Source organism: Urocitellus parryii, chromosome 13, assembly GCF_045843805.1.
Source record: "Urocitellus parryii isolate mUroPar1 chromosome 13, mUroPar1.hap1, whole genome shotgun sequence".
Lineage (NCBI taxonomy): Eukaryota > Metazoa > Chordata > Mammalia > Rodentia > Sciuridae > Urocitellus > Urocitellus parryii.
In genome coordinates, this window is record NC_135543.1 from 18315241 (window position 1) to 18339703 (window position 24463).

At 32.8% G+C, this 24463-nt stretch overlaps 1 protein-coding gene across 4 annotated transcripts in view; it reads left to right on the top strand.

The window, feature by feature from the left end:
- Positions 1-24463, top strand: part of Txnl1 (thioredoxin like 1) — a 34524-nt gene that overhangs the window by 3674 nt on the left and 6387 nt on the right. For all 4 annotated transcript variants that reach the window (XR_003301183.2, XM_026393166.2, XM_026393167.2 and 1 more), the window contains exons 2-7: positions 5151-5247; positions 9811-9984; positions 16474-16596; positions 18334-18403; positions 19779-19951; positions 22982-23086. Coding sequence is in view for 3 of the 4 variants with exons in the window: in XM_026393166.2 (XP_026248951.1) it covers positions 5151-5247; positions 9811-9984; positions 16474-16596; positions 18334-18403; positions 19779-19951; positions 22982-23086 (742 nt within the window). In the remaining variant the exon portion in view is untranslated. The remainder of the gene's footprint in view (positions 1-5150; positions 5248-9810; positions 9985-16473; positions 16597-18333; positions 18404-19778; positions 19952-22981; positions 23087-24463) is intronic.

Consider the following 24463-nt stretch of genomic DNA (forward strand, 5'->3'; position numbering starts at 1 on the left):
CCAGCCCTTTTTTATATTTTATTTAGAGATAGTGAGTTACATAAGCCCTCGATAAATTGTTGAGACTGCCTTTGAACTTGCAATCCTCCTGCCTCAGCCTCCTGAGTCTCTGGTTGCTGCTGGGATTATAGGCCTGTGCCACCACACCCAGGACGAAAAATAATACTTTTAAATATGACTTTAGAAAGCACATAAGTTTCCTTTATCCATTTCCATCTGTATGTTTATACAAGCTGTGTTGCTAAAGATAGAGCATGGGCTATTGTAACAAATAGGGAAGAATAGTTAACAAGTTCATAAAATAGAATTATAGTTGTAAAGAAAAGCTTTATTAATAAGAACTTAATATAGTGCTTTCAAAGAAGGCTGATGTTGGATTGGATTTAGGAATTGACTGCTCTGATTGTGTCCCTGCCACTAACTAGGGTGTTGGATCCTTGGTAAGATATTTAACTTTTTCTGGTCTTCAGTTCTAAGATTGTAAGTTCTTATAAGTTACACTAGTTTTAAAAATTTTTGTTTTTTGAGTTTGTTCTTTGTATATTGTAGAAGGCTAGAAGTTCATTTTCTGTATTCTCCCCTCTAAAAGCATAATTTAAAATTAAAATCCTTCTTACATATCCATTTTATGTATCAGCCTAAACGTAAGCTTTTTTTTTTTTTTTTTTTTTCCCATTTGTAAATCTCTGGCTTAGGTGATTGATGTCTGGACCCTTTTGCAACAAGATCAAAACTCCTAACCCATGAGCAGGGCTGCTAATCAAGGTTGTTAAGAGAGCAATTTAATTTTGAAATTCAAACTTACTGGTATACAATAGTTTAGAACTAGGAAATGTTTTTGGAAAATCAAATCTTTATTTTATACTTGTTCCTGAACTCAGCTATAATGGAAATTTATTTCTTTTTTTCCTTTTTTTTTTTTTTTTTTTTTTTGGCAGCGGGGAAGGTTGGGGCTAGGAATTGAATCTGAGCCTTGCTCATGCTGAACACATGCTCTACTACAGAAATTTGCTCCTCAACCCTGAAATTTGTTTACTCTTGAATGCTCATGTTAGAGAAGGCAAACATCTTATTTAGAATCAATTTATTTGAATGACTGTCATGAAAACATGCTGCCATATACAGTATACCTTTGCACATATTTGTGCTTCTCTGTTTTGTTACTTATTTTGAATTTTGACTGAAGTTGTAACCCAAGATGGCTAAGTAAAATTAAACAAAATATTTAAATCAGGTTAATTCTTGAAATAATTATTTGAATGGTAACATTTTAGTACAGTCAGTTCAGCTACAGGATGTTTCTTCAACAACGGTTAGCTCATTGATGATTGATCAATAGTTGAGAGGTGATATGTATATAATGTGGAAATTGTGTTGGTTTTCTGTATGATTTTTTTTCCTAAATAGTGAAGAGCAGAAATAAAAATAAAACCTTTGGTTAAAAGAAGAAAAGCCCTCAGCCATACAGGCAGTTTCCCATTCAGCTTTAACTTGAGAAAGTTAATAAAATTAAATATGAGCACCTATACTGAGCACTTGTTCTCCAGAAGGGTTGCATTTCCTCCTGTTGCTCTCAGTGGCAGCTCCACTGATTCAGAGCCCTATTTCCACCTGTACTATCACAATACCTGTAAGTATCATTTCCACTTGACTGTTTTGTTCATTTAAAATATCCTCTGAGGTAGCCTACCTGCTGGGATGTCCACCTATTTCCTGAGTCCAAGTTATTACTGTTTTTCTTGGTGATCTAGTTACATAGTTTCAAGTGCTTTGCCTCAAGTTTCTATTTTTCATAAATCCTCATATTTTGAGTGCATGGTTTTGCAGTATGGCAGTTTTCAGAAATGGATATATTGTGTCAGCATGAATATGTGTTTAAATTCAGATAATGTTAAATTCTCTGTTTTCAACTCATTTTTAAAAAATAAACATGCCATTTTATCATTAAAAAGAAGGAAACAGAATTATGGATATTTGAAAAAAATTCATATTTAAATTCTCTTTTCCAGTTCCACATTGCAGAAGTAATTAGTGTTAACTATTTGTTATGTCTTGCCTAATTTTTTCTACGTATTTACATATATAGTTTGCATTTTCATACATACATAGTATCAAAATATGATCATAGAGATAGTTTTGATTGACTGTACATGTGTTTCTGAGCCTGAGGATTCTTAGATCCAAATATTCTTTTTTTCAGAAACAATAAATTTAGTGCTTAAGAACTGCATAGTTATTTTCTTAGCTTTTTAATGTGAGGCTTTATGATGACACAGGACAAAAATGCTGAATATGTTAAGAATGGGGTTGATCGTGACTTGAGTTAGTATTTGTTTTCATTTTGTGCTGTAGAATTTGCTTTTTCTAACATCCCTGTCTGCTAAAACCAAGGTTTTTCTCATGTTTATTGAGTTATAATGTGCACAGTGCCCAATTATAAAGGTATAATTCAGTGAATTTTTACAAACTGAACACACGAGTGTAATCACCTCCCAGACAAACAAAACATTACTAGCTTCCAGAAATCTCCCTCCTGTCACTAAATCTCACAATGGTAACCATTGTCCTGATTTATAAATCATTGAATTATTTTGCCTATTTTGAAGTGTGTGTAAATGGGATCCATAAGAATATATACTGTGTAGTTTTTATTTTTGTGAAATTTCTTCTTTCTCTTGAGATTTTACATCAGTTATTTTCATTGTTGCATAGTATTGTATTGTATAAATGACTATAATTTACTCATTCTAATATTGATAAGAATGTGAGTAGATTTCTTGTTATTTACTGCTAAGAATATTACTATCATTAATTTTTTTCTCATGTGCCTTAAGGTTAATATTTTTGTTGGTGATATACTCTGGGAATGGTCATTGGTAGGTAGGTATATGTCTAGCTTAGGAAATAATGCCAATTCCTGTTTTTTTTTTTTAACCCCAAAAGATGCTTATTCTAATTTGCACTGTCACAAACAGTATATGAAAGTTCAGTTGCTCCACATTCTTAAAAACAGTTCATTCTTTCTTGTTTTACTTATTTTGGTGGAGGTGGTTTTAACTTGCATTTCCCTACTAACTCCTGAAGTCTAATACCTTTTTTATTTTTATTGACTGTTTGGATAATTTCATTTGGCAAATTACTGCTCAAGAAGTTACAGTTTTTTTCTGGATGCCATTATTGTTCTTTTTTATGTATTAGAGTTCTTTACATATTAGATATGTTTTATGAGTATTTTTTCTCAATCTGAATTGCCCTCTCACTTTTATTTATTTATTTATTTTAATATTTAATTGATTTTATTTTTTAAATACATAACAGTGGAATGCATTACAATTCTTATTACATGTATAGAGCACATTTCTTTATATCACTGTTTGCATATAAAGTATGTTCACACCAATTCATGTCTTCATACATGTACTTTGGATAATGATGTCTGTCACATTCCACCATCATTGCTAACCCCCTTCCCCCTCCCTTCTCGTCTTGCCCTTCTGGCCTTCTCACTTTTTTAAAGGTGTCTTTTAATGAATGAAAGTTCTTAACCTTAGTATTTTCACATACAGGAGCATGGTGGTGCACACCTGTAATCCCCATGGCAGCTCAGGAGGCTGAGGCAGGAAAATTTCAAGTTTGAGGCCAACTTCAACCTCAGCAACATACAAGATCCTAAGCAATTTAGCGAAGCCCTATTAAAATAAAAAATAAAAAGAATTTGGAGGTGTGATTAAGTGCCCCTGGGTTCAATCCCTGGTATCAAAAAATATATATGTTTATATTTTTTAAATATATTCAATCAAATTTATCAAATATATTCTAATACTTCCCATCTGGAATTGGTTTTTGCATATGATGTGAGGTAAGGAGTTCAGATTCATTCCCCCTCCCCCATCTGAATAGCCAGTTGATCAGCACTACTTATTGAAAACACCATCCTTTCCTCACTGTACGACTGAGTCAACTTTTCATCAATCAGATGTAGGAGGGATCTGTTTCTGGACCTCATTCTTACTTTGATGAGTTTATTTATCATTGTACGGGTTGGGGTTGACTACCCTCTGTTTAAAATACATGGGTTTCAAATTTCAGGACTTTGGAATATTTGCATAGATTTTACCATTTATTTTTTTATTTTATTTTATTTTTTTTTAATATTGTTTAGTTCTCGGCGGACACAACATCTTTGTTGGTATGTGGTGCTGAGGATCGAACCCGGGCCAAACGCATGCCAGACGAGCGCGCTACCGCTTGAGCCACATCCCCAGCCCCGAGATTTTACCATTTATCACTAATCTGAAAATCTAAAATCTACAATGCTTCAAACTATAAAACTTTATTATTATTATTACTTTTTGCAATGTCGAGAATCGAACCCAGGGTTCTTTGTATGCCATGCAAACACTTCAACATTGAGGCATATCCCCATCCCAAAATATGAAAATTAAAGATTCTCAGCCTGTATGCTAAGCTATAGGCTCAGTACTGTGTACTTTTATTTATTTATTTATTTATTTATTTATTTGTTCTCGGTAGACACACATCTTTGTTTGTACGTGGTGCTGAGGATCGAACCCGGGCCGCACGCATGCCAGGCGAGCATGCTACCGCTTGAGCCACATCCCCAGCCCCAGTACTGTGTACTCTTAATTAAAAAGTTTTATAGTAGTTCTTAATATGTGGTAATGCAACTTCTTCAATTTTGAATCTCCAAATGGCTCAGTTTGTCTTTGGTATTTCAAATAAATTTTGGAATTTAAATTTGGTAATTTCTACAAGAAAACTTCTGGAATTTTACATTAATTCTAAAGATCAAGAAAAGGAAAACTAACATCTTGGAAAATACCGAATTTTCCAGTTCATGAACTTAGTATATCCCTCCATTTATTTAGGTTTTTGTTTAATTTCTTTCCATGCAGTTGGAAGACCTAGCAATATTAAACCTGAGAACTAATAAAATATTTGCATTAAGACAGTGTGGTATTGGTACAAGTATATGTAAATAGCCCAGTGGAAAAACTAATGTGTCCAAAGCCAGGAATATATATTAGTTTGTTTTTATTTTATGTTTCAATTGCCAAGTACTTTTAAGATATAAATTAGTACAATCTTTGGTGTTATTTTACTAAATGTCTGTTTTTTCTTTTCCACAGATGTGGACCGTGTTTGAGGATTGCCCCAGCTTTCAGTTCTATGAGTAATAAATATCCACAGGCTGTTTTCTTGGAAGTAGATGTACATCAGTGTCAGGTAAGGGAGAGGAGTCCTTGTTTTCTTTTACTTTTCAATAAATTTGAAATCCAATGTGAATATCTTTGGTTTATCTCTTTATGCATGTAGTACTTTGTCCTTTAGCAGGTAGGAAATGAATTTTGTCATTCTGGCTACATTAGATATGAAAGGTAGCACATTATTGTATTTGTATTGAATTTGTATTTTTTTCCAGATGTAAAATTAATATGATATGGTTACAGTAACAGATTAGGCCAATATTCCTGATGAACTTAGATGCAAAAATATTTTTAAAAAATTAGCAAATTGTGTTCAACAACATATTTAGAAGATTGCATATTGGTTTTATTCCAGAGATGCAAGATGTTTTAATATATGCACATCAATAAATGTAATTCATCACATTAACAGAATTAATTAAGAATCACTAAGTAATCTCAATTGATACAGAGAAGGCCTTCAACAAAATTCAGCACCCATTCATGATAAAAACTCTAGAGAAACTAAGGATAGAAAGAAACTACCTCGACATCATAAGACTATATATGGAAAACCCAAAGCCAACCTTATAGTAAATGGGGAAAAACTAAAAGCATTTTCTTTAAAATCTGGGAAAAGACAAGATTGTCTACTCAGACTACTCCTATTTAATATGTTGCTAGAAATTCTAGCCAGAGCTATTAGGAAAAATAAGGAAATAAAAGGATAAAAATAGGAACGGAAAAATTCAAATTATCACTCTTTGTAGATGATATGATCCTATTCCCAGAAGATCCCAAAAAAATCTCTACCAAAAAGACTGCTAGAGCTAATAAACAAATGTGATAAAGTAGCTGGTTACAAAATCAACATTAAAAAACCAATAGCTTAGGGTTGTGGCTCAGAGGTAGAACACTGGCCTAGCATGGGTGAGGCACTGGGTTCGACAAGATATTTTAAAAAAAGAAAAAAAAAAACACAATAGCTTGGGCTGGGATTGTGGCTCAGTGGCGGAGCATTTGCCTGGAAAGTATGAGACCTGGGTTTGATCCTCAGCGCCAAATAAAGATAAATAAATAACATAAAGGTATTGTGTCCATCTACAACTTAAAACACACACACACACATACACACAAATATCAACAGTGAATCTGCTGAGAAAGAAATTAGGAAAGCAATTTCATTTATAGTAGCCTCAAAAATAAAATAAAATAAAATCCTAGGAATCAGTCTAACCAAGGAGATGAAAGACCCTCTACAATAAAAACTGAAGAACATTGGAGAAAGAAATTGAAGAAGACCTCAGAAGATCCCATGTTCATGGATAGGCAGAATTTATATTGTTCAAATGACTGTACTACCAAAAGCAATATATAGATTCAGTGCAGTCCTGATCAAAATACCAATGACATTCTTCACAGAACTAGAAAAAAGAGTCTTAAAATTCATTTAGAAGAATAATAGCCATATGAATTAAGAATAGCCAAAGCAATTTTAAGCCAAAAAAGCAATGCTGGATGCCTCATAATACCATCTTCAAATTATACTACAGAGCTACAGTAACAAAAACTATAAGATACTGGTGTTAAAACAGTTACACGGACCAGTGGTACAGAATAGATGACACAGAAACAAACTCACACAGGTATAGTCAACTGATCCTTGATGAAGGTGGCAAAAACATACATTGGAGAAAGACAGCCTTTTTAACAAATGGTATTGGTACAACTGGTATTCCATATGTAGGAAGAATGAAACTAGACCTTATTTCTGACCCTGTACAAAAATCAACTCAAAATGGATTAAGAACTCAATTAGATCAGAAACTATGCAACTTCGAGAAGAAAATGTAGGGTCAAAACTCTAGCTTTTAGGCACAGCTAACAACTTTCTCAGTAGGATTCCTGAAGCTCAGGAAATAATGCTGATAGTAAATGAGACAGCATCAAATTAAAAAGTGTCTGCACAGCAAAGGAAACAATTAACAATGTAAAGAAAGAACCCATGGAACAGGAGAAAATCTTTGTTAGCTACTTTTCTGATAGAGAATTAATATCTAGAAAACATAATGAGCTCAAAAAACTTTACACCAAAAAAATCAAAGAATCCAATTAATACGTGGTCAAAGGAACTAAACAGATACTTCTCAAAGGAAAAAATGCAAGTGGCCAAAAAAATGTATGAAAAATTGTCCAACATCATTAGTAATTAAGAAAATGCAAATCAAAGTACACTGAGAATGTATCTCACTCCAGTCAGAATGGCAGTCATTAAGAATACAAATAATTATAATAAATGCTGGAGAGGATGTGGAGAAAAAGGAACACTTCTACACTGTTGGTGGGACTAAATTAGTACAACCACAATAGAAATCTGTATGGAGGCTCCTCAAAAGAGTAGGCATGGAATTACCTTATCACCCAGCTATACCACTTCTGAGTATTTATCCTGAATAATTAAAGTCATCTTACTTGCACTAATCCCTGCATCCCATGTTTATAGCAGTATATTTCACAATTGCCAAACTATAGAATCAGCTTAGGTATCCATCAGTGGATGAATGGATAAAGAAAACATGGTATATATGCACAATGGAGTTTTAGTCTTCTATAAAGAAAAATAAAATTATGGTATTTGTAGGAAAATGGATGTAATTAGTGACCATCATGTGAAGTGAAATCAGTTAAACTCAGTTTAAGGGTCATGTTTTCTCTCATATGCCAAAGCTAGACAGGAGAAAGGAAAACAAAGATGGGAGTGGATTTCCTAAAAATCAAAGGGATATCAATAAAGGAACCAATATGTGAGAGATGTGGGGAGGGAGGGGGGAAAGTGCTAGGGAGTGATATTGGCGAAATTATATTGTTATGTTGTGTGCATGTACACATATATAACAACAGATCTCACCAATAAGTACAACTATAATGTACCAATTAAAAAAAGGGTAACAGATCACCTGGCAGTTCCATGTTTTACATTTTTAAAAAAATCTTTTCAATATCTAGATTTATTTATTCTACTAAGGCACTGATTGACTATAAAGTCATAACAGGGAATTCTTGTATTTGATTTGAATTGATCAGTTAGTAATCCTATCTCTGAAACTATATATTCAGCAGAAATTTTAAAATACTGATTACTCTTGATTGATACACAGTGTTGTAGGTAGATAAATTGCCCTGATGACTTAGTTGAAATGGCTGTATGACAGTTCTGTATTTGCATATTTAGAAATATGTAGAACTCTTAAGGAAAAAAAGAATTTTGGAAGGTTCTTCCATATACTAATTATAGAATTTTTAGTTCTAAGGAACGACTTTGCAGCACTTCATTTTTTTTTTTTTTTTGAGATTTTGTATTTGCTACATTTCTGAGTATGGAAAATTTTTAGAATATCATATAGTTAGAAGTTTGGGGATTTGGCGTAAGTCCTGCATTACACATCTGTGTTTTTGTACTTAAGTCATATTTTATTGGACTGTATCACTTCACTAGCCCTTATTTTAAATATAGTATTCACTATCTCTAATCTGAAAGTGCTTTCTTTTGGAACTCTGCTGTCTTGTGTGGTAATCACTAGTACATGCGATTTTTGAGTGCTTGAAATGTGGCAAATTTGATTTTACCTGTTTCTTCTTACTTTTTTATTGTGGATGCTAGAAAATTCAAAATTATATGCATAACTCATAGGTCATGATTTATATTTATTTTGGATAGCACTGTTCTAATACGTTAGTAATTGTTTTTTTCACTTACATGGCTAAGAAGATATCCCTAGGCTCTCTTTGTAGGTTTTTTCCTTTAAACAATATAGTGGTACCTTTTCATAGTATTTGAACATACAAAGTAATACATTTGCTTTACTACTTTTTTTTTTTTTTTTTTTTTTTTTTTTGTGGTGCTGGGGATTAAACCCAGGGCCTCTCACATGCTAGACAAGTGCTCTAGCACTGAGCTATACCCCCAGTCCCCAACTATTTTCTAATACTTATCCACAAAAAGTTTGAATCATATTTCTTACTGGTTATTAATGGCTAATTTATTTGTGGTATAAAATTGAGTTAGGGCAGAATTTTAAAAGATAACTTGCACATTTGTGGATGACTGGAATTCTCTGTTTCTATAAAAGTAGAAATTGGGTGAGGGTTGCAATACAAAAGATATTGCCTCCTTTTCATGGGTAGATAGGCAACATTTTTCAGATATGTACTTTTCTTAGTAGCATTGGTTTGTGTTAACTTAGCAATACCCTTTGTGGTTGCTCATTCTGAGAAATACATACTGTGTAATTATGAGTTAACTGTCGGGTATAAAGCACAATTTCTGTATTGCAAGCTAATTATTCTACTGGATGAAGTATTTTTACAGTAAAACTTAAAAAAATAGTGTTGTTCTTTTGTGGGTAAAGGTAACATTGCTATGCCTCAGTAGGAACGCTCTTAGAAATAGGTCTGCTTCTTTTTAACAATTAGGAATATGTTGTCTTACATATTTTTTTAGCTAAAGCTTGTGATATTTAACTTTCATAAAGGTATAGAATGAATATTCAAAATGGTTAAGATTAATTTTAATTTATAACAGTGTCTAATTTGCCAATTCTAGGGAACTGCTGCCACAAACAATATATCAGCAACACCTACGTTTTTGTTTTTTCGAAACAAAGTGAGAATTGATCAATATCAAGGAGCAGATGCTGTTGGATTAGAAGAAAAAATCAAGCAACACTTAGAAAATGACCCTGGAAGCAATGAGGACACAGATATTCCAAAAGGCTATGTATGTAGATAGAAAAATGAAATAATAATATCATTATTTGGTTGAAATGAAATGAAATTGACTATGTGTTCATATTTTTTCTCTTACTAATTCAGAATATTTTCATGTAAGAACTTTAAAACTGAAGTTGACTATTGAGTGTTGGCTGTATGTCTGTGTTATAACCTTAAGACTACATCATAAACTACTTTTTCCTAAATTTCTCCAGCTAAATTTCTTTCCCACTTGTTTTATCTGTTCCCTGAACTGTTTAAATAGCCACATTCTAATACTTGTTTTATACTTTATCCCCACAAAAGTGAAGAAATATATATTGGAAAGTATTCCACTTTTTTATAATTATGTAAAATGATTTGTGAATTTTAACATGTGACTATTACCTTCTGAACTCCCTTTGCCACCACTTCTTATAGTTTTCTCTATCTTTTTAAATGTATTATTACCTCTTTTCTGGCATTCATTTTTTTTTCTTTAGTTTTTGGTTTAATTTTGTCTTAGAATCAAATGTGACTGTAGTATCATGTTTTCCTAAGTTTTAAGAGCAAATTAAGAGCTGGGGTTGTAGCTCAGTAGTAGAGCACTTTCCTAGCATGTGTGAGGCACCTGGATTTGATCCTCAGCACCACATAAAAATAAATTCAAGTATTAAGTCCATCTAAAACTAAAAAAAATGTTTTTTAAATAATAGAGTAAGTTAAAACTTTTTTTTACATAATAACGAATAGTCTTTGAAAACTAGTCTAAATAACTGTAATGCAGTATTTTTATAGTTTGAGAGCTATTCAGAAAGGAAGTAAAATTCAGAAGTATTTCAAGGTAGCAGATTTGTTTATACAAATTTGTAAATTCTGCATACTAATATGTTTTATTAATTTCATAATTTTTTTGTATACGTTTTTCACAGTATTGCTGTATTGGTAGACCAAACAATGAATTTTTAAAAATGTTACCTTAAGTTAAAACTAATGTATTTTAAAATGTGTATCAGATAAATTAAAGCAGATCTACATGATAGAGTTATCTGTAAGTCCTTTCAAAAATCTTTTAGTTCATGCTGAGTAAGGAGAAAGTGTAGTCAGGTAAATAGGAGAGATTCTTTGTGTGTGTTTAAGGAGTGTCAAACAGTGTCTGTAATGTGTGATACTGGCATTAATGATTTTAAGTTCGGGAAGTACAGTTAGTGTTTATTTAAAATAGAACTGTAATTTGAAGTTGTAACATCCAATTAGAAAGTATGAACATGTTGTTGAAGTCAGGGCTGATAATTACTGAGCTGGGCCCATTTTGCCTGTCATGTAGCATGCCAATCACTGAGATGACAAGTTTTGTAAAAGAGAAAGTTTATTCACAAGGGAGCCAAGTGTGGAGATGGAGTGTAAGTCTCAAATCTGCCAGTCAGAGATAGGATTTAGGGATATTTATGGGGATGTGACTTGGTGGTAAAGCACCCCTGGGTTTAGTTCTCAGTACTACCCCCTACCAGAGAGAGAGAGAAAGAGAGAGAGAGAAGCAAACAAGCAAGCAGGGTGGTCTAAGACCTGAGAAAAAGTGTAGGTAACTTTGTGGCTTTCCAAAGTGTGTATGTTTGGAAAGTAGAGAAGTTAATGTGATCTCAGGACAGAGAAAGAAATCACCTGTTGGACAGCTGCACCGGACCAAGTGAAGGTGCAGTGGTTTAAATTGGTCCAAGCTAGATAAAAGCTGCCTCCAAGTTCCTGAAAAACAACCTAGGCAACTGTTACTATCCTGATCCACGTTACAGAGGTTTTATCTCTAGCAAAGTTAAATAGTCTAACAATATATTTTGATTTCATCATCAGCACCTCTCAGTTTTTATTTTAGTCCTTGTACCTCATGTCCTTTATCTACGATTATCTTGGCCTGAGACTTTTAGTTTTATACAGCTTGGGATCATCCCTAGGGCAGAATTTGTGATATCTCAGAGCCCATGTTCTGTAAAATATCTTACATAACAGTTAGAAAGGAGCAAATTAGAATCAGAAGTAAAATGTATAAAGGATTGGTTAGTGTAAATGAGATTAGGTCAGCTGTCTTTGTTAGCTGGCAGTTTTAAGTTAGAAGAGAGGTCTTAATTCTTTTGATGCTTTCATTTTGGGGATTGTGTTTCAGGTAATTCTGCAAGAGGTACATGTTTACATTTGTAAGCCCTTTTTAGTAAATGCTTAACAGAAGGTTGTAGCCTGTTGAACTTGGTTTCAGTGACACTGTTTAAAAATTTTTGGAAATCACTTAACTTGTAAACTGTTGTGTTTGTATTTTTGTATTATTATTTTTTCCTTTATTGCTCAGTGTGTTTGCATGAAAAAAGTCTTAAGAATATGACAGTCCTGCTATTTAGCTACAGTGATACTTGTTTACAAACATCAACCAAGTGTGATATCAGTGTTTTGGTCTCAGGTAGGATCTAAGGTAGGGGGTGGTGGAATGAGTTTTAAGGAATAAAAATTTAGTTTTCATGCAAATATTGTATACAAAATGTGCAAAGCTATTAAAATGTATGCATATTTTTTCTATCAGGTATCACTCAGGACATTAAAGTTTTGAACTATTTAGGTCCTATACGTTTATTAAATATTTAAAGCTAGTAATATGTTCCTAGGAATATTCTTACCATACAAATAGACAATTAATAGGGATAAGAGTCACTGAATGAAAACCTGTATCTTAAGTAGTTTTTTAATAAAAATGTGGGTTTCTTGGAATAAAGAGTTTTAATCATTATGCTCTAAGACTCAGAAGCTTTGCAGTTATTGGTTTTATACATTCTATTGTGAAACTTTTCAAAAAACATTTATTTAAGTATTTATTACATGTGATGTTTAATTATTTATTATATGTGGTATTGGGGATTAAACCTAGAACTTTGTACATGCTAGGCCAGTGCATTAACAACTGAGCTACCTCCCCAGCTATTTTGAAACTCTTAATTTTATAGGCGCCAGAGTTAAAAGGATATGAGGAATTTCTTTAAAAACTGACTGAACAAATATAATTCACTATAATTTTTAAGAGAAATTACATGTATCTCTTTTGGGGTATGGAGATATTGCAAAGATATAAGTATGATACCCAGAAGCTAAAAATCTTAGTAAATTCTTAATCAGATATAAGAAAATGTTTTTCTGAAAAAGACTTTTATTTCTTAAAATTGGTTTTTAAAGTTTGGAAAAATTTAAAGCATTGTATCTTGTTTCTCTTGCATTTGCTAAAAGAGTAGGTAGTAGACAGTATAGCTTCAGATAATCCCCTTCATGCTCTCTGCTAGGTCTTCCTCTCTTCAGAAGTTTGAATGCTAGGCACTTTTGAATGGAGCTTGTGCTGCCTTGTGTTCTGAATCTTTAGATATATTAGTGTATTTCAGTACTGTGGAACTTTTGATTACTTAACTTGTTCAGGGATTTTGGCGTACAAATTTGTCATAGTCGTCAAAATGAAATCAAATTTATGTAACCCTAATTTATGTAGTAAGTAGATAAACCTTTGTTGAGCCAAAAATATAGAAAGGTTCATATGACTTTCCTGTGTGTCCTATGTTGGATTTTTCTCTCTCCCCTATAAAGACTGAAACTTCTTTTAAAAAATTTAGAGTAGTACAATAGATTACATATACACCCTTCACCTGTGTTTGTCAGTTGTAAATATTTTGCTGTTTTTGTTTTACCTCACTGCCCACTTTCAGTTTTTGCAGAATTCTGTATAAGTTAAGTTATAGACAGCTTGATGGTTCATCTCTTAATATTTTAACATGTAGCTACTTAGGACAAGCACATTTTCCTGTATAAATAATCATGGTACCATAATTACTTCTAATACATTTAATATTGATCCAACATCTCTAATTTCTTACATTCAAATTTCCTTAATAATCCCCAAAATGTCCTTTTTCCCAATCTAGGATCAAATTAAAGATCATGAATTGCATTTGTTATTTCTCTGGTGTTCTTCAGTCTAGAAACCTTTCCCTATCGTTTTTTCCTTTCATGACTATATTTTAAAATTCTAAATTAACATCATTCTAATAATATGGAAACTACTAGGCACATGAGTAGAGCTAACATTCATTTATGTAACTGAGTAAATGAATTTTTAATTTTATCTAATTTTAAATTGTTACATGTGGCTAGTGTCCATCATATTTGGCAGTTCCAAGCTAGACTATTCCACAATCTGAATTTAACTGATTTTCTTATGTGTCCTCATTATTGGCAAGTTGATCATATAGTTAGACATTTCTTTTTTATTGTATATTTTTAGAGTATCATTTTGCAGTTATGTCATAAGTGCTAGTATAATAATATCTTGTCACAGGTAATATTGTATAAGAAAACACTTCAGTGCAGGTGTTTACTTTTTTTTTTTTTTTTTTTTTTCCTGCGGATCAAACCCAGTGCCCCATGTATGCTAAGCATAGCACTGTACTATTGAGCCACATCCTGAGCCCTAAAGCAAGTATTTACATGTGGTATTTTTGTGTGTGTGCCCCACAGTAAATCAAAATAAAAGTTATATTAAATGATTTACTCATTTAGTTAATGTTCACCATTAAGATATTAAAAGTATGATTGCAAGGTTGTCTTCATATGTAGGGTTTTAATCTTAGTGGTATGTAGGTAGATAAGGACAGTATTTAAAAGATTTTGCCAGGACTACCCTTTCAAGACAAATGTTCATAAAGTTCAGAATAATTTTACTACGGTAAAACTTTGCTCTGTAGCCTTCCTTTTCTTCTTACCATCTTTTTGAATTGGCTATGTTAGCCTGAGTAAAACATTTAATATAACATTTTGACCTTGAAAGCATTTAGGGTATTTGATGAATAAATAGGGGTTTATACAAGTGAATTACTATCATTTTGAGTTTTATTTAATCTATGAAAAATATTTTTTTTCAGTTTTTCAAAACTATATAGTGTATGTATATGTATAAATACACATTTATATGTATGTAGTCTTTCAAATACATATTCATACACACTCAGGCTCACAATATGAAGAAAGTCCTTTGTGATGGAAAGCTGAACAAGTGATTGATAATCTATACTACTTGGTAAACTTTAAAAGTAGTTCTTGTGGTAAGTGAAATGGATACATATCTAAAAAGGCATAGTTTACCAAAACCAGCTCCACTATTTAACAGAACACCTAAATAGACCAATTAGCATAGAGAAATAAAGGAAACAGTAAAATAGCTCTTCTATAAAGGCCCATATAACTTCACAAATGAATCCAAATCTTTAAAAATCAGGTAATCTGATGTTACAACTGTTTTTTAAGATGGTAAAGAGAAAACTTTCAAATTTCTTCTTGAAGTAAATATAATAACCCTGAATCTAGTAAAGTATATGCCAAAAAGAAAAGCCACAGATCAGCTTCAGTGATGAGTATTGTAAAAATTTTAAATGTTGGTAAACAAAAATCAAACTTTTAATCTATTAGTAGAATTTTAAAATAAAATGAACAAAATTGGGTTTATTTCAAGCATTCAACTCTTTGGTATTGTGGTGGAAATCTGAAAGTGTTGGTCAACATAATATCCATGAGACAGGAATATGGTGACTGACACCACAGGAACCAGGCAGCAGAATTCATTGTAGTAAGAGATCTACAGGCTTAATGACTATAGATTAAAGGATTTAAGAGACATTAACCAAAGATCATGTTTATACTTTTTGGAATCTATATCCTGAGTTTAAAACTTCAATTCTAGAATATTTTATAAACAGCCCAGGAAATTATAAAACTGATACTTAATACTAAAGTATTATTACGGGTTTAGAGGCGGTAATAATATTAAGGTGTGTATGTTTTTAAATAGTACTTATCTCTTAGAAATACTTATCTCTTCAGAAATACTGAAATGTTCATGAATGAAATGAAAAGATTTCTAGGATTTGCTTCAAAATAATTGGGAGGCCATGTAAGTTGTCGGGGCGGGGTAGGGGTGAAACAAGTTGCCATGAGTTGGTGATTTTTATAGCTGGAAATGATAGATATGTGAAGTTCATTATATTCTATTTCTATACATTGAAAATTTTCTATAATAAAAATATTATTAAGTCCCTATTTGTTACTTATTCTAAAGTTAACTTTTTATAGGTGTAGATTTAAAGAGTCCAGGGTTTAATAGGAAAATAGACTTTCTTTGGATCTCACAGTTATTTTAATTTGTATAATCTCTACTGTAAAGCAGTTATTTAAAAAGTGTAAGTCAATTATTTTACAATTCTAGTGTTAAAGACTTAGTTTCTGAGATCTTACTTAGTAGAAAACCCAGATTTGGCTTTAATAATTAATGGTAGCTCTCAATCAGAAATTCAAATAAAAAGACCATTATAAAAGCTTTAGTAACTATTTACAACAAATGTTTTCTTTAAGATTGCTTAGTCTAGAAAGAATCAGAGATTTAAAATTTTAACATATCTCTACCAAATGCAAATACGTTTTAAGTCTTGATTTTAATTTTTTTCAGATGGATTTAATGCCTTTTATTAACAAGGCTGGTTGTGAATGTCTCAATGAAAGCGATGAACATGGTTTTGACAACTGTTTACGAAAAGACATGACCTTCTTGGAATCTGACTGTGATGAACAGGTAATTGCTTGACTGAAGGTATAGGGATTATCACTGTTTATCCCTACTATTTATTTCTTTATCATGTTCCCATCTCATGGTTCATATCTCTCTCTCTCTCTCTCTCTCTCTCTCTCTCTCTCTCTCTCTCCAGATGATCAGTTCTTCCTTTCCTTTTTATAGCTTTTAGTTTCTTTGACTCTGATCCTTTGACCATCCAGATGCACTTTTTTCTTCTGTATAAGCTGCCAGACTTATTAAGAAAAATTGGAGAACTCGTGGATTGCTCCCACTGTTCGTTGGGACATCACCACTCTTTCGTCCTTTTTTTAATCCTTCATTTCCCTTCTATACATTTTTCCCACCCAGATGAGTTTGTGTCTGAGGAATAGAGATTAATTAGATGAACACTCCCTATGTGGCTAGCTCCTCATTTCCACATATAAACCTGTACTGGTTTTTTTCTTTGCTTCCCTGCAACAACCTGGTCCAGAAGAAGTAGGACACAACAACTTTCATTGGGCCATTTTTTAACTTCACCTGGGTATTATTTTCTTTACTTTCTATTCCATTGTCTCTGATTTGTCCTCATTCTAGTTCATCTTGTATATGCTCACAAAAGTTATTTTTTTGAAGTACAGATCTGCATATTTCTCTGTGTTTAAAGTATTACATGATTGTTCACTGGCTTCAAGAAGATATCTTGCTGGTTTAATGTGTTTCTGGCTTTTTGGTCTCTTATCCTTCTTTCATTTGTAGCTCAGTTCTCTAAACATGTAATGCTTTCTATTTTTTGATATATTATTATGAATAAAATTTAAAAAGTGTTGGTATAACCAAAGGAATTGGCCTAGTCATTTTCTTAGACCACAAAATGATTCTGAAATTATAAATCCAAATCTTAAATATAAACCTTTCGTTAACAAGGGACACCTTATTATAGCTTTGAGAGTGTCATTCATATTTTGTTCCTTGTGAATGGTACAATAACATGATATATATTAGCAGGACTGCCTACAGCCTCCCTGAAATCTTTCTTACAGGTTAGAAACATAGGTACTTATGTCCAAAACAATTATGGCTGGAAAGAGTGTTGAATGAATGACTCACACGTTCTGAGACATAGGCATCCTGGCAGTGTTTTGTACCCTAGTTCTCTTATGTGGCCCTCCAGATTTAGTTAAATAACTTTAAGATGGAGGTTTCAAGGTATGCTGTTGAGCTATAGAAGTTTTGTTCTGGGGAATGGACTCAGGGTCTCATGCATGCCAAGTACATGCCCTAGTCCTTGAGCCCTATTCTTTCTTTTGAGTTTGGGGTAGGAGTCCATATAAGGGCTAGTTTCTCTGTGTAATCTATTCATTGCCTCTAAATTATCATCCCATAAAAGCTGTATATTACATATTAACATGTGTAGTTTAAATTTTATTTTAATTTGGGGGTGGATTTTGTTTGATTTGTTGGGAAGTAAATTGCCTGCCAGTTTTTAGTTTACAAGATCATAGGTTCTAATGCATAATTTTAGTAAATTTACGTCATTAATTTTTTTTCACCATTCACTTACATAAATAATTTATGGTGGTATTTCTCAAATGTCAATCTAATCAAGTTTCTTTCAACTTACTGATTTTCCATATTGCAGAGGTTTTGTTAGATGAACTTGGTGTTTTCTGTGTCTGTTATTTTTATTCTGCTTAGGTATTTTGTGTATTCAAGGTGTTCAAGAGCCCTTTTATAATGAAACTATTTTCCCCACAGCTACTTATTACTGTGGCATTCAATCAACCTGTTAAACTTTATTCCATGAAATTTCAAGGGCCAGATAATGGTGAGTAAAGGACAGCTTTTCTTCAAATTAACCTGCTTTCCTAGACTTGTTAGCACATATTTAAAACTTTTTATTACATTGAGATAGATATTCCTTGTCTTGGGAAAGAGTGGAATTGTTTTTGGAAGAATAGAAATGAATAGACAAAAAATGTGGAATTATTAGGGATTGGAATTATAAATAAATAGAACTTTTATTTCTAAACTTTTATTTTAAAATTTGTTTCCTGTTAGTGTACAAACTACTGAACCCTTCTTCCCAACTTTATATTCTTAGCAGCTGTTTTTTAGAGTCAAAACTAGATGAGATTGATTTTAAACTCTTCCTGAAATTTGGCTTCAGATCTTCCTATTTGTGCCCTGTCAGTAGTGTCTGTGTACGTTGACGTAGTTGTATAGACTTGCTGTTTCACTTTTGTAAAATAAAGCATTTTCCTTGCCCACTCTTTCCTTTTTTTTTTCTATTACTGATTTTTTTTTTTTTTTTTTTGAGTTGGGGAGGGGAAAACCTAGGGAAATGGGGATCTAAGGTTGGTTGGTTGATTTGTTTACTTGATTGGGAGAAATAGCCAAGGCCCCCATTTATTAGGTAGCATTTCCTTATCATGTATTATTCTAAATTTTCAAATGTTAATAATTTGTCATTTGTAAAATTATACTTTTATTATGAATATTTATATAAGTATATATTGTAGAAATGTATCTTAATATTCCTTAGTTGGTCACAAAATATGGACCTTAAGTTGTACCCTGAAGTTAAAAAGGTTAAGACCCACTTGTGATCTTACTATGAGCATATTCCAAATCTAGTCCTTAAGGTGGAATTTGACAGTTTTTATGATTCATTCCCTTTTGGCTAAATGGTGTCACTTGATAATACTTTACTCCTAAATGACAAAATGTATCACTTGTTGGTAACTCAAGACCTACCTCAAATGCTGTTTCTTTTATGAAGATTTGTTAACCTGCATATACTGTCAGAATCCATTGCTACCTTCCTTATACCTCCTCATTAGTGCTATTACTTTTATCATAGCATGTCTTTTGTAGTTAAGGACACTGATTTGTATGTGTACACATATATGCACATTCATGTGTGTATTTTAATCTTATATCCCTAATATTTACTGTAGTAGTGCTAGCTGTGCCAAAAAGGTACCAGTAAATATGTATTAGGGAGGGAGGGATTGTCAAAATACTCAGACTTATATAACTCGTGATGGTGGAGTTCTAATAAATGTATATGTGGGTATGTGCATAGATGCATGTGCCCGTTTGTGTGTGTGTGTGTCTATGTATATTGTGAGTATACTGATAAAAGAAAGTATAGTATGTTCATAGTTTTTAGCATTTCACTTTATTCTACCATTTTATAGGTCAGGGTCCTAAATATGTAAAAATTTTTATCAACCTACCCCGATCTATGGATTTTGAAGAGGCAGAAAGAAGTGAACCAACTCAAGCTCTGGAACTGACAGAGGATGATATCAAAGAAGATGGCATTGTTCCACTTCGTTATGTTAAGTTTCAGAATGTTAACAGTGTAACTGTAAGTAGTATTTCATTGAGATATATTTAATGGGTTTGTGGTAACAATGCTAGATGATTTAAATGATCCTTTAAAGTAGTGTTTGTCCAGCAATTTGAAATGAGTAAAAATGGGTTAATAAAGTTTCTTCTTTTTAATGTAACTATGTAACCTAAAGAGGAAGGACAGGTTGAGTTTTAAATATTTGTGGGTTTGTTAGTTTAGTTATGTGTGCACATATATATCAACTTCTGTTAAAAAGTTTATTCTACAACATTTATACTTAAATTTGTGCTTTATCTTTCTTAACCTGGTAATGAGTTATAATATAATTCTAGAATCCTATTTACTTTTCTAGAATACAGAATTTTAATAGTGTGGTGGTCATGGTATCAGTAAAAATAACTTTTTTGGGTTTTTTTGAGTGGGGGTACTGGGAATTGAACACAGGATACTTTACCACTGAGCCATATCCTTTATATTTTTAATTTTGAGACACAGTCTTGCTAAGCTGCCCAGGCTGACCTCAAACTTGCAATCAATCCTCCTGCCTCAACCTCTCAAGTTGCTGGAATTACAGGTGTGCACCACTCTCTGTCTAAAAATATCGTTTTGAAAACATTATCTTACATTTTATAAAATGACCTAAGGTATAGCTGAATATTATATAGTACCCGAGATAATTTTAAGTGATATATTCTAAATGTTGATTTTAAAGAACATGCATGCCTGTTACAAAAGTTCAGATGCTTTTTAGCAGTTGTTAATTGCTTTTGAGAATTTATTATTAAAACCCACCACATTCACTTTCACCAGTCCCTCCCCATCTTTCAGAGGAGAGGAGGTTAGAAAAGAAAGCAGAAGGATAGTAGAAAAAGAAAGAAACCAGCACAAGGTCATTGAGAACTAGGCATACCATTTATGATAAATTTCTGACAAATTTATTAGTCTGGTATGCCTAGATTTAATGGATTAATTCTGTTCTGGTTCATTGGAAGAATGCTTATAGTTTTTTGCTTTTCTGTATCTTCTACTTTGTGGGAACACTTGTTCCTTCCCTCTGTGAGATGCAATAACAAGGTGTCAACTTGGAGGTATAGACTAGGTCCTCACTAGACACCAAAGCTGTTAGTATCTTGATTTTGGATTTTCCTGCCTCTGTAACTGTGAGCATTAAGCATGTGTTCTTTATAAATTACCCAGTGTTTTGTTATAGCAGCAAGAAATGACTAGACAATCCCCCTCTTCATCCTTTTCTCAAATTTCATTGGCTCACTTGCCGATACTTAAACCAAACTCTGCAAAAGTTAGACTGTAGTGGCATAGTAGCACAGGCCTGTAATCCTGGCAACTCTGGAGGCTGAGGCAGAAGGATGGCAAGTACAAGATCTTTAACAATTTAGCAAGACACTGTCTCAAAATTAAAAGGACTAGCACCTTGGGTTCACTTTTTAAGAAGAATGCTCTAGTATGATTTTTTTTTTAAGAGAGAGTGAGAGTGAGAGTGAGAGTGAGAGAGAGAGAGAGAGAGAGAGAGAGATTTTAATATTTATTTTTTAGTTCTCGGCAGACACAACATCTTTGTTGGTATGTGGTGCTGAGGATCGAACCCAGGTCGCACGCATGCCAGGCGAGCGCGCTACCGCTTGAGCCACATCCCCAGCCCTGATTTTTTTTTTTAAAGAGAGAAAGAGAGAATTTTTAATATTTTAGTTTTCGGTGGACACACATCTTACATCTTTATTTTATTTTTATGGGGTGCTGAGGATCGAACCCAGCGCCCTGCGCATGCCAGGTGAGCGCACTACCGCTTGAGCCACATCCCCAGCCCCAAGTATGAATTTTTTTAAGCATGTTTTTAAAAAGTTTTACAGTTTACAAAGTCATAATGTGAAGACATGATCAAGCAGAGCAATAGCAGGGGGGAGGAGGTATTTGTTTATTGGAAAAAGTCCTTTGACTCAGAGATTCTGGAGTAATCGGTCATTGGGAGTCACTGAAGATAGTTATCTTGTAATAGGTTCAAGACTTTTTATGTACTCTCTTAATCAAAATTTTAATGACTTAAATGAAGACACAAAAGACATGCCTACCACTTTTTTTTTGATGAAACTGGAATCAAAGTAATAGTTTTGATTGGAGTCTAATCAAAGAAAAGCAGATGAATTTTAAAAGCAAGAAATAATTGTGCTATATTCAAAGACCAAATACATTATGTGTAAATAAGCTGTGTACTGCTAATAGTCTTTAAATTGATGGTAAACTCAGTTTGAAATCAATCTATGTTTGCCTATAAAAACAACAGTAAAATCCAGCAAATGAGTACTATCATGGAATGAAAGAAATATGTCATCCAGATCAAGAAAGGCAGTATTTTCAAGTAGACAGTATCCAGAGTATTGTGTTTTAAAGATGGGGCAAGTAGGGCTGGGAATGTAGTATAGTGACAGAGTGTTTACCTGGAATGTGTGAGGACCCTGAGTTTAATCTTCAGTACTACAGAAACAAAAACATGCTGAGCAGAGTTTTAAAATGCAAAATGTGAAGCTTAAAAGTATGGAGGGCATAGTATAGTTTTAGGAGCTGATTTCCAATACTATTTTTTCTTTTAATATTCTAGGAATAGAATGGATGCATGAATATCACAAAGAATATAACTGCAGAATTTTCCTCAGTGACAAACCATGATTTTAATAAAATAATCAACAGCAGTCTATCCTATTATAATCATGAATCTCATACTCTTTCAACATTCTCTGTAAAGAATTTAATTATGACTACTCCATACCATCACACTAAATTACCATGAAATTGTGTATGTGGGTGTCTTGCCATGATACCCCTGGAGAAGGTGAGAATAGCAGAGCAAACAATGGAATTAACAGACCTTTAGGAGTATTCGTTTAAATGTTATGTAATTTAGATTAATCTTTAAAAAGAATGGAGGGTACTTTTATTAATAATATAAGGAAACCTATTAAACCTAAAGCATTTTTATCAAAAAAAGATTATAATTATAAGTGTGATAATTTTTTTGTTAATTTTTGGCAGATATTTGTTCAGTCTAATCAGGGTGAAGAAGAAACAACAAGAATTTCGTATTTTACTTTTATTGGTACTCCAGTCCAGGCAACAAATATGAATGACTTCAAACGAGTAAGTTTGTTTAAATGTAATTAGAAGAATATAGTTTTATAGGAATAATTTCATATTTATCAGTAGTCATACTTTTTTGACCATAAAGACCCAAAATCGTATTTCCTGGAATTTCATAAGGTTAAAGTAGAACAGTTTAATCACATTTTGAAATATCCATCTAAAAGGATTGTAGCAGCACAGAAGATGTTAAGTGTCACAGTGTTACTTGCGGCTGTTATCTGGCAGCCACACTAGGACATGAGAAAAAGAGTTGTCCTAGGGCTGTGCATTCCTAAAGAATGAGGTGTGTTGGGGAATTGGAGCTGTAATGTTTTGTGGGGGGTATCTGCTTATCTGATTTTAATTCAGGTACAGAAGAAGTAATTGAATTATGTAATATTGCATGGTCTTATAATAAAATCATTGTTTTTACAAAACTGAAAACCTCTGCAGTAGATATCATAACTGGTCTTTTTTTTTTTTAACTACTCTCTTTCTTTCTTATAACTTATTAACTTTTGGAAGCTATCGGGACAATTATACAATTATGTACATAGATCTGTCATGTGTGGATTTATAATATATGTATAATACCAGATCAGAAGCAGCAGAGATTAAACATCTACATTTTTACTATAAGAGAAATGTTTTCCTGGGGAAATGTATGAGCAACAAAGACGTTTGGGCTTCCTGTTTTGCTGCTTTGCCTATTTGAGTTAAATGCTATTGGACTTGCTTTAACTGTGACTTGCATAGTTTTTCATTAGCTTTGTTCTTTTCTGCAGCCTATTACAGTAAGCATTATTTTTCCTACCATTAATTTGGATCTAGTTTCCTCTTTTTCACCTCTGCTCATGTATTTGGCTTCCATTTTTTTCTCCTATAAATAGTTACCGTTCTGTCTTCTTGCCAGCTTGCCATTAATTAAAGTTTTTCTGATTTGCATTAATCATTGTTTATCTAAGTATCTAACTCTGCCTTTTTGTTTTATATACTTCCTCATATCACTTCTAGCCTAGTCTTTTCTCTTTTTTGACTGCCAAACTTCCCTTTTGAGGGCTGTCATTAGTTAGCACAGGGATTGGATTTCTTTTGCTTGAGAGTATTTGTGTTTGTAACAGTCATTGGTCAATTTAACCTTTTTGATATTGTTTAAATTACTGTAGAATAAAACTAAAGTTGTTATAAAGTTGTAGAGTAGCAGTTCTCAAACTTTTTGGTTTCAGATTTCCCTTTAAGCCATGAAATATGATCAAAGACCCAAGAACTTTTGTTTATATAGGCAGTATTTTTATCTGTTAAAAGTTAAAACTGGGGGGCTGGAGATGTGGCTCAGCGGTAGCGCGCTCGCCTGGCATGCGTGCGGCCCGGGTTCGATCCTCAGCACCACATACC